The 11,973-nt window shown below is 37.5% G+C and overlaps 1 protein-coding gene across 1 annotated transcript; it reads left to right on the top strand.

Moving 5' to 3' along the window:
• Nucleotides 1-2,507: 2,507 nt before the first annotated feature.
• Rergl (RERG like) lies at nt 2,508-10,929 on the top strand. The gene is made up of 5 exons (XM_052172748.1): nt 2,508-2,594; nt 3,658-3,714; nt 7,359-7,432; nt 8,863-9,011; nt 10,289-10,929. The coding sequence occupies exons 1-5, from the start codon at nt 2,543-2,545 to the stop codon at nt 10,569-10,571; spliced, it is 615 nt and encodes a 204-aa protein (XP_052028708.1). The 5' UTR covers nt 2,508-2,542; the 3' UTR covers nt 10,572-10,929.
• Nucleotides 10,930-11,973: the final 1,044 nt, after the last annotated feature.

Raw genomic sequence — 11,973 nt, 5'->3', positions numbered from 1 at the left:
CGTGTACTCTTGGAGGCCAGAAGAGGGCAACAGAGTCCATGAAACTGGAGTTACAGGTGCCAGTGATCAACTAGGTATAAGTACTGGGAATGATACTTGTGTTATTTTAAAATATCTAATAGTGGAAGATAAGAGAAAAATACTACGCAGGCACCTCATCGATATGACAGAATACCTGAGAAGGGTTAGTAAGGAAGGGAGGTTCATTCTGCTTCCAGTTTGAGGTCTCGTCCATTTGGCAGAGAAGTGCGGTTAGCCGGAAGTGTCTTTCCCGCAGTGAGGAAGCAGAGAGCTATGAATGCAGGCGCTCAGCTCACATTTGTTTTAATTCATCCCCAGATGTCAGCCCATGGGATGATGTCACCACATTCATGGTGGGGCTTGTCTCCTCAGCTAACAACGTCCTTACACAGGCACGTTTCCACGGTGATTCTGAATCCTGTCAAGTTTACGGTGAAGACTGATCTTCACACGGGAACTGTTCAGGCGACAAGAATAGAAATCATGTACCATGTTAGAGCTCCCTCACACAGCATGGACCCGTGAACTCCACCAAAGGCCACCTCCAGTTTGTTTGTTTTTTTGTTTTTTTTTTTGAAATAGTTTCCTATTTCCAAATTACCATGGAAAGAAATGGGACAGATTCCGTTTATCACTTCTCCAATAATCACTAGATTTGCTATGTATTAGCAATTCATATTTTTTAAAATGAGAAAAATACCTACTCGTTTCAGATGGTTTTAGAAAGTTACAAGGTGGTATAAGTGGTTTTCTGTCTGAGGACCACCTATGATTAGAATTCATTATCTAAATATTCCTTGCCGCTACCATTAACCTAGACTCAGATAGCTTCGGTTTACTTTCTCTTTGCTTGTCTTTACTTTTTTAAATTAGATATATTGTTTATTTATGTTTCAAATGATTTCCCCTTTTCTGGTCTCCCCCCACCTGAAAGTCCCATAAGCCATCTGCCCTCCCCCTGTGCCCCAATCAACCCCCTCCCGCTTCCCTGTCCCAGCATTCCCCTATACCGGGGCATCGAGCCTTTCCAGGACCAGGGCCCTCTCCTCCCTTTGATGTCCAACAAGGCCATCCTCTGCTGCCTATATGTCTGGAGCCATGTATAAGACCATGTATACTATCTGGTTGATGGTGTTGTCCCTGGACCTCTGGGGGTACTGGGTGGCTCATATCATTGTTCCTCCTATGGCGCTACAAGCCCCTTCGGCTCCTTGGGTCCTTTCTCTAGCTCCTCCATTGGGGACCCTGTGCTCAGTTCAGTGGCTGGCTGAGAGTGTCCCACTCTGTACTTGTCATGCACTGGAGAGCCTCCCAGGTGACAGCTATATCTGGCTCCAGTCAGCAAGTACTTGTGGGCATCCACAATAGCGTCTGGGTTTTGTAACTGTATATGAGATGGATCACTAGATGGGGTAGTCTCTGGATGGTCTTTCCCTCAGTCTCTGCTCCATACTTTGTGTCTGTATCTCCTTCGGTGGGTATTTTGTTTCCCTTTGGTTGAGAATATCATTGTCATTTACAAAAGGAAAACAAGGACAAAATGGTTAATAAATTAGGCTTCTCCACACTGACATTTGAGTACATCTCTCCATTCTAAACAGAGAATCTTTGTTCTCCAATAGATATGCTTTAATAATGAGACTCACAGTTGGTCAAACTCAAGGCGTAAGTCTACGGAAGGCTCAGCCCTTAATGCGTACCATCCTCATCTCACTCCTCTGCTTGAGACTCAGAGATCATCATATAAGAGGGATATAAATATTATAAGAGCTAGAGGTTGCAGAAGACTGTGGAGAATACTGTTTTCTAGACCTGATAAGCCCCTTGAACATATGACCTCACAGCAGTTTGCCCTACACAAAATCTAGTCATTCAAAACACCATTGCAGATGAGGGAGGGATTATGAAGCCCTACCAGTAGTCGACAGGTTTTGGAGATGATTGAGAACTGGAGAAACAGTTAGTCTATGCTCCAACTGCTGGTCCTATGCCACACACATACTGGCAATACAAACTGCACACAGTTTTTTAATAGTACACAAAGCAAGAAAGGCGACCTGGTGGAAGTCATTTGGTAAGAGCTTGCTGGAAGAGACTGGGATGACTTTGATCAAAACACCTTGGTTTACATATATAAAATAATCACATAAATATATAAAAAGATAAAATGACCCACGAGGATAAATTTATAGGGCTATTTGCACATCCTCTAGAATCTTTCTAAATAAAAACAGGACCTTTTCTTCTTGATTCTCCAGAGGATTATGAACGGGACTTCTGTTAAAAATACCTAACCGTTGGTTTCATAAATCTCAGTGTATAAATATTAGTCCAATTTTTGGACTATCATTTGAAATGTACCAAAAGCAAACATTTTCAAGTTATTATTAGATGGTAGGAATATAGGGAGACATTGACCTTGGTAAAACAAGGTTAGCCATAAAAGGCAAGTTCAAAAGAAATCAACAACATATGCTTAGCTCTAGTCTGAAGGGTTCCAAAGCTGAACAAGATTCTCAGGATGTGTGAAGTCAAGCTTTCTGTCTTGGGTGGCAAGGGTACAGGGAAATCAGGTGAGTGATGCTTTGTTTGCAACTTGATTCGAGGGTGAGTAGACACCAAACGGGACAGTCAATAACTGATTGTTGAATACAATGATTCTCAGGAGTAATGAGGTCACTGCGAGATAATTTGCATATGAATTTTTCTGTATGCATTTTCAATCTCCTGGGCAGGTTATTATTTACAAACTTTTAAAGGAGGTGTGGCAGTGTGACTGTCTGAAATATGAATCTGTATCTTGTTCTTCTGATGTTTAAAACTCTAAAGACTAACAAGAAACCATTCCAGGACTTTCCCAACTGTATCTTCTTCCAGTACACTTTCCCACAAGCCTACCAGCAGTCAGTTGTTTTGAGAGGACTTTTCTCTTGTAACATAGGGTGGGTAGAGGTGAATGGAGTGTGGAGTTTATAGGCAGCACTACTAAAGGGCGATGAGTCTGTAGAGGCACTGCGTTGTGGGTATTCTGGAACCCAGCACAAAAGGCACTAATGCTAGAAGTTATTATTCCATGTTGATTTACTTTATTCTGCTGCACAATCTAATGGTAGCAAGATTTCCACCAAGCAACAACCTCAGCCTAACAACGAGAGCTGAATAACTAGCAGACTCATGTTGTGGTAAGACAACAAGCTGTTGCAGTCTCCCCCTGGTTCCCGGGCTCTAATTCACTGTATTTGTTAACAACTGCACATGCTGGACACTGCTGCTATCCCTCCTACACATAGAACCTTGGAACCAGACTTAATTAATAGGGAAAATAAGTGTTGCAAGAGCCTTGGATTTCAAATATAATGAGGCATACGTTTGTGGTTTAGAAAGTAAGGTGCTTTACATGTTTGCATTTGTTAATGAATTTTCTAACAATTTGTATCTGTAGCATGTAAGGTCACACGTTTCTATCTACAGAATCGTCATTTTATGACCTTAGCTTTTAAAACAGAATTCAGTACAGTTTTAAGCACCTATTGAAGGCTTGTTGATAATTGAGTGAAAATTAAGATTCTGTACCTAAGTGAATTGTCAGAATTCTAAAATGCAACAAACCTTAAATCCTGATTGTTCTTTTAACAGCTCTTATAGTAAGGTTTCTTACCAAGCGGTTCATTGGGGAATATGCTTCTAATTTTGGTAAGTTACTGCTATACACTTCCATTCATCTTAATATTTTAGCATAAACATTTTAAACCTAGTTAAAACCAAAGAGGTATTTTGTCAGAATTGTTATTTTTTTACATTCCTTAAAATGTTTTAATTCAAAGATTCTAATTTTTAATTCCAGAATAGGTTTGATTTGAATTGAGTTTTTTTTAAATTGAATTGAATAATTTTGTCATCAAAACTATCCAATAGAGTGATGGATTAGAAAGTAAGGGATTTCTCAAGGGTAAGACTAGAGCACAGTGAAGTTGTGGCTCTCTTTTGGAAATATTGCAAAACACAGGTGTGTGTTTCTTGTGAAGTATAAAAAGGTTTTTATAATTAACATCTGTTAAAAGATAAAGACATTAATATTCACGGCACAAACAACTATAAAGGAAGCTTGTAAAACTGTGTAATAACAACAGAATGATAGATTAATTAAACATCACACTGTTATCTAGGCTGTTTTAATAAATTTCAGAGAAATTCTATGAAAGATGCCAAGGCACCTTAGTATAATCCTAAGGTCATTTTATTAAGTCTAACACAGTGTTATTCTTTATAAAAATGGTATTGAATGCAGGAGATACCACATCACAAATGTGAGGAATTTTGTTATAGCTTTGGGTGTAGTTTTTGTTCAGAGATTGATCAAAATTATAAACTTCATCTTTTTTTCTGATAAAAGACATGAGGATTAAATGTTGTTCCTTTTCATTTCTTCTACCAACAATAGCAAAATCCAATGAAATGTAAGGGACTTACTTTTTTTGTTTCAATATTGCTTATTTAGTGTCAGAGTGTTAATACTTGCTTATCTATGAGAATCGAAGAAAACATTTTTTTTTACAAGATGGCCTTATCACCATATTGCTGAAATGATTTTAAAGATTCCTGTCATGTGCCTCCCTCTATGTGCACAGCACAGTTTCTGTGCAGTTGACACTGTGAACATTTTAAGAACATTTGAAAACTGCTTACAGAAAGAAGACCACAGGAAAAACAAAAGAAATTTCTAGTGTTTCATTTCAAGGAGTGAAAATCTTAGGCACAAGGGTCAGGATAACACATAGGCCAAGAGGCCTGGATGAGAAAGTTTTCCCTGAACAGTTTAGAAACTAAATACAAACAAGATAAAGCAGTCTCTGTAGGAAGACAGACAACAACGAAACCTTCACCTTAATCTTTTCTACAATGCAGGTCTACAAACAAATGAAATGTTTACACATTCTTAGCTGTGACATCTTTGTGCATAATATAAGACGTGAGGACATTTTGAGAAGATAAGTATGTGACCCAAAGGTCCCCAACTCTGTGGAAACAAGTTCACAGAAGCAACTCCAACTTGTCAAGAAAGGATAGAAGGGGAAATTAAAACACTCTAAAACAGTTAGAGATGACAACCCTTGCCAATGCTGGGAGATTTGAGAGAAAGTGTTTTTAAACTGTCTGGGAGAGTTTATGATTCAAGGCAAATAGTAAACGTGGGAAGTTTTGGGGGGGGGGAGACAAGATAAACTTTCTGTAAACAAAATCTGATGTTTGTGGAAACTGGGACAAATGTTATTCCTGGAAAGACTTTAAAAGTTAGTCTTCATCTTCTGAGGAAACATTTGTTCAGCAAATATCTGCTTTTTTTGTAACAAAGATTTGTTGATTTTTTTATGTGAATATCCATGTTCCTGAGGGTCTGTATGTGTACCATGCGCACACAGGTACCCAGAGTGGTCAGAAGTGGGCATCAGGTCTGTAAGAACTGAGGTCACAGGCAGATGCGAGCTTGTGAGTGCTGAGAACTGAACCCAGGTCTTTTGCAAGAGCAGTAAGCACTCGAAACCACTGAGCCATCTCTCTAGGCCCCTCCATTACTTCTTATTATGGGCTACAGAATAGTAATCAGTGTGAGCGAGTCATGTTTTTGTGTAAGTGTAATAATTTGTAGGGTAATAGAGTTGGAAGAACAGTTATAGAAATTGTTCATTCAAAAAATGATAATTGAATACCCATAACAAGTCCATATATTTTAATACAATATTATGTTTGATGACAAACATAATATGTTTGAGAACAAAAGGATAGATATTCAGTTTCTCATAGAATCTGTGATGTGGACGAAGGATTTGACAATCCAAGCCAAAAATTATCATTTGTGATGTTATTTGATAAATGATATTCTGTGAATTGTATATCAAGAGAGAAATCAAGTAACAAGAGATCTTCAGGCCTTGCATCAGAATGAGATATATATCACTGAACAGATTGGGATCTATAAGATAGGATTTTGCAAGGAGTTCAGAAGTTTCACATATCACATAATCAGATTAATATGTTTGTCAGATACTTAAGTGAATATTGCTAATAGTAAACAGTTGTCTGGAGTTTGTGGGAGAGGTCTGCATTGCAAATACATGCTGAGGTGATTGGTTTATAATACACAGGGCTCCAGAACCTGTAAAGTATTACATGACAGTGAATACAAACTGCATCCAAAGGTAGAGTGTGAAAAAATGTCGGGGCACAAGTTTCAGAAAACACTAATAGATCATGACAGCAACCAAAGAAAATTAAACAGAAATAGAATGTGTGGAATGAAGACTGTATGCAAAAAAACTTGAGATTATACCAGTGACTGCATTCAGCAGTGCAGTTGACAAGACTTATGAGACCAAGGATCAGTCTAAAAGTTTTGAATTTAGAACCATTTCTGCATGTTTATAAGATGTTGGTCATGGATACTAAAAAGCAAGATGACTCAGTGTCAAAGGTGCATTATGTTAAGCCTGAAGCTCTGAGAGTCTCCTCAAATTCACATTGTGGAAGGAATTTGTCTTCTGATCTCCTCACAGTTTTCATGCACACACACACACACACACTCACATGCACACAAATATACACACTCACACACATACACACAGACTCACACACACAAACACATACACACTCATTCATACACACACATACACACACTCACACACACATACACACATATTCACATACACAAATACATATATGCACTCATTGATCAATCAGTTAATGTAATAAGTAGTAAAGAAATTCTTGGGAGAGGATACATAACAGATTTACTGATGATATGTTTGTTCATGGATAAGAGAAATTTTTAATGTGTTAATATGATATAAGTCAGCCTTGGGGGGGTGGAGTATCTATATTATTCCATATAAATGTATGTAAATGAATAGACACAACCAAGTTCAAGTTCAGTGGTCAATACAAGATATGCATGGTTTCCTCATCAGCTTTAGTCACAGATCCTCTACTCTGACACTAAAATATGACTGTTGTGGGACTGGACAGATGTCTCAGAAGTTAAAAGCACTTGCTATTGTTGTAGAAGACCCACGTTTGGTTCAGCACTCACATGGCAGGTCACAACAATCTGTAATGTGGATTTCAAGGGATCCAGTGTCCTCTCTGGTACCAGGTGCACATACAATCCAAGACAACACACACACACACACACACACACACACACACACACACACACTAATATCTTTAGTAAAAAGGGCCTTAAAATATGCTTTGTTGAATTTGGCAAACCAAGATTAGTCACATATGAATGTTTTTATTGTGAAGGTTTTTCATAGTAACAATGAGTACATATATTTTTGCAGAATCTGTCTATAATAAACACTTGTGTTTGGAAGGGAAACCATTAAATCTGGAAATATATGACCCATGTTCTCAAGTAAGTCAAACAAAATACCTCTTTGTTTTATTTTCAAGCATGATTTGAAGAAGAGTGGGTATGAAATACAAAATAATGTCAACACTAAAATAAAGTTTCTTCTCAATTGATTATTAAAGTGTTGACATTTCATTTAGTATAAATTGTATAAATTTCTATTAAATGTAAGCTTGGCAAAAATATCTTTAATGTCTCTAATGAGCTACATGTGAGCCCAGAAAATGTTCTTAACAGCAACATTAAGATGCTATCTTATGTATGTGAGTGTCTTACTTGCGTGTGCTGGGTCTGGATGTGTACCCTGAGCCTGATGTGTCCACAGAGGTAAGAATAAAGTAGATATAACCTGGGACTTGAATTACATATGGTCGTCAGTGTCATGTGGGTTTTAGAAACTGAACCTGAGGTCTCTGCATGAGTCTTAGGTGCTTTTAACCAAGGAGGCATCTCTCCATCCCCTAACAAGAATCTCTAAAATGACAGCGCTTGTCATTAAATTGTCCATGTTTGTAGCTAGTTTTCAATAGAGCATCAATAATAGGGATTTGGAGTATAAATTTCCTTATATGTCAATACCCTAAAATATCAATATAGAATTATAAAAATGAGAAGAATTCTCCAACTTCCTAAGATTTCAAAACATATTCTTGTTATTGATTTGTTTTAGGCATTGAACCCTAAATTATCCTATAAACATTTTTAGATAAACTTCATAAAATTTGCACTTTTGTATTTTTTAATCTACTACTAAAAAGAAACAGATATTCTAGTTTTGGGAGATGATTCAGTGGATAAAGGGCTTGCCATGAAATCATTAGGGCCTGAGTTTGGATTCGTAGATTCTACATAGAGCTGGGCACTATAGCAGGCATGTGTAATTCCAGCACTCCTGTGCTGTGATGGAAGGAGATAGGAGGTTTCTGTGCAATCCTGCCTGTTATCCACAACAAAAGCTCTGTCTCAAACAAGATGGAAAGGGGTTCACTAATACTTGAAGTTACTCTCAGACCTTTACTTGTTTGCCAGGCCAAGAATAGGATAACACACACACACACACACACACACACACACAGATAGATAGATAGATAGATAGATAGATAGATAGATAGAGAGAGAGAGAGAGAGAACTCATTAATACACATTAACACAGTTGCCATTTTCTGAAGACCAGTGTATAAAAATTTCTTTAAAAGGCATTGTATCAAATTCTTAAGAAAAGTTGTTAAGTGAGATTGAAATAACTGTATGTATATGTGTGTGTGTGTGTGTGTGTGTGTTTAAGGAAGACAATGATGAGAAAGAAACAGGAATAATGAAAGCACATCTTAGAAATTATTGTTCTTTGACCGTATTGAAATGGGTAACCTTTAAGTGAAGGAAAGGACTCTGTGGTGTGATCACTACACTTTGCAAATTTGGTTCCTTGACAGCCACAGAAAACAAAATGCTCCCTCACAAGTGAGCTGCACTGGGCAGATGGCTTTGTGATTGTGTACGACATCAGCAACAGGCCCTCCTTTGCTTTTGCAAAAGCCCTTATCTACAGAATTCGGGAGCCACCAACGACTCATTGTAAAAGGTAAGACATTTCCTTTCCGTCTTCTTCCCTTTTTACTAAATCATCATCTTGCTGAGAGCATCATTAGGAAGGATTTAATACAGACTTCCAATTACAAAATTTAACAGCCCTGAACAATTCACCTTCTCATTCCCCAGGAGTTACACACATAGTAAAAGGAATCAGATGAGAATGCTTTATACCCTGCCTCACATAAACAGTTACTAGCCCAGAGTAAATGGCTATTTTACAAGACAGCTGCTATTGTTAACATGACATTCATGAGCAGAATCATGGTGTTCTGCACAGCATCTCCTCCATGCCTCCATTTTTCCTTTTCATCCTCACGAAAATGTTAAGGATCCTAAATAAATCCAGATTTATTATGTTTGGTATCTTGTGAAATCCAATTTCTTGTCACTGGGTTGCTCAGGATGTCACAGCAGAAACAGAATGAATAGTCAACCATCTACAAATGTAAAGGGTGTGGATACATTTTTCTCCACTTTTCTCCCACCGATGTGGTCAATAATTCACTGTAAACTATCTTGGCACACAGACAGTGAAGGAAAAGAGTTGTTGATCCAGTAATTAAACACTTAGGTGTTTGAGATCCTTAGTTTATTCTCCTCTGTTTTTAATGTTTGAGCATATCTCATTAAAGTGTTCATTTTTGTTCAAATGCTGAAGTGGAGAGTTACATAGGTTCTTATCAGTGTTACACATAACGTCTAAGTGATGGTATGCTTGGGTGGACCTTAAAGCTTTCAATTTTAATACTGTAAATTGCCACAGATGTACATGTGATATCATAGTTCCTATAAATGGCAACAGAATTGATTACTTTTGTATAGGTGTGACACAGTACCCAGCAGAAAAAAAATATTATGGAATAATGGGTTTCAAGTGGTCAGTCATAGCTCCATGTTTATGGGCCTTTGGTGAGGTAGAATCTTATGGTTCTGTGGTGGGGACTATTTTCCCATTTTGTTTAGCATATAATGTGACAAACTGAGGAAGATTACAACCATTTTAGGTTACTGTATCTATCCCCAAAGAAGGAGTACCTCAGTGCTTCTCCAAACTCTAATCATTGAGAGTATTGTTTTTGTTATTTATTTTATTCTGTGGAAAATGGCTTTGCAACGGTGGGGATGTGTCTCTAAATACATACATGGCAGTGACCATAAATATAATAGTTACTAGGACTTACTTTTAACTCTGTCCTTTGGATATAAACTTACCTTATTTTTACAGTGATTGACCCTGTCTTGAGAAAGTTACCCGTTGTGTTTCAGGGTGGTAGAACCAGCTGTGGTTTTAGTTGGCAACAAGCAAGACCTCTGCCACACACGAGAAGTTGGTTGGGGTGAAGGGCAAAAGCTAGCGATTGATTTCCGCTGCCAGTTCTGTGAGCTGTCTGCAGCAGAGCAGTCCTTGGAGATCGAGGTGATGTTTCTCAGACTCATCAAAGACATTCTGATGATCTTCAAACAGAAGGAGAAGAGAAGACCCAGTGGGTCTAAATCAATGGCCAAACTGATCAATAATGTATTTGGAAAGAGAAGGAAATCTGTTTAGTGGACATATCATCCAGCGGGATTGATCCATCAGAGTTTCAAATACGCAAATGGAAATTAAACTTACGTTTTATACAATTAAAAGACAGATTTTATTGGGCTGTGAAATGAGTAAATAATTGGTCATGGCTTCATCTTAAAACATATAATTTGTTCTTTGAGTTATGTTTGGTTCACATTGTTTCCTGCACAAACTTTCACTTGTATGAGTGAACACTCACTGTGGAGTAAAAGTGGAGAACTGTCCCATATGCCTTGTTTAGAAAACTGCACATGCTGCTTTATTAAAGCACTATTGTTGTAAAGTGTGTGACTCACTTTTATATCTTGTTATTGCTTTGAATAAAACAAACAGACATTCAAACAGCTAATGCATTGTCAAATGTGAGCTATCAATTTTAAAGCGATGTCATGATATTTAACAGGTTTTAACTTTAAGACACGATTTATAGTTGGATATATTAAATTACCTGCCCAAGAATAAATATTTTGCACTTCTATCAGTAAAAAAAATATATATATATAAAGGAAGTTAACAGTGGAATTATTTTGTTTTGCTGGCTTTCAATCTGAAGGGATACAGTCTGTCATTTATGAAGTCATGATGGCAGGAGTGTGGATACACTGCGTTATCAATCAAGAAGATGATCACTAGTTCTCACTTGACTTTCTCATTTTTCTCCTTATTGAGACTGGGACACCAATCATTCCTGATGGGTCTGCTCTATTCAGCAAAGTTTCCTGGAAAACATTTTCTCAGACTTGCTACATTGCTGTTGTTGAGGGCATTATTCACAGAGAACTTCATGAATAGCATTAGCATCAGTTATAAATGAAAAGTTATCTAGTTTAGTTTATTTAAGTAAATAAAACACATTCAGATTTGCTGCTGTGATAAAAACAATGATCAAAGCCAACCTCAGGAAGAAAGGGCCTATTTGTCTTATAGGCTTCAGCCCATCATAGATAGAAGCCATGGAAGGAGCTTGAATTTGAAATCACAGATGAATGCTGCTTATTGTTTGCTCCCTGTAGCTTGTTCAGTCTGCTTTCTTATATACCAAGGTTAATCTGCCAAGGAACTGTATTTATGAGAGTGGTTTGGGCCTTCCTATACCAATTAGCAATCAGATCATTAAAATGGAGACAATTCTGCAATAGAGATTTTTCTCTTTGCAGATATGTCTGCATGGGTACAAATCGACAAGAACTAACCAGTGCAATGCATACATGTATAACCTTGAAGGCTTTGCTACTGTGAAGGATACAGTTTTGTGTATGATGCAAAGTTTATTATATCCTGTGGGCTCTTCTTTCTTTGTAACGACAATGTTATACCTTCTAAACTCTACCTTCTACACTATTGTATTTCTAAACTCTAAGTCCCTTCTGTACTTATGTGC

This window comes from Apodemus sylvaticus, chromosome 2, assembly GCF_947179515.1.
Source record: "Apodemus sylvaticus chromosome 2, mApoSyl1.1, whole genome shotgun sequence".
Lineage (NCBI taxonomy): Eukaryota > Metazoa > Chordata > Mammalia > Rodentia > Muridae > Apodemus > Apodemus sylvaticus.
The sequence above is the reverse complement of the archived record's forward strand: the minus strand, read 5'-3'. Positions and strand labels throughout refer to the sequence as shown.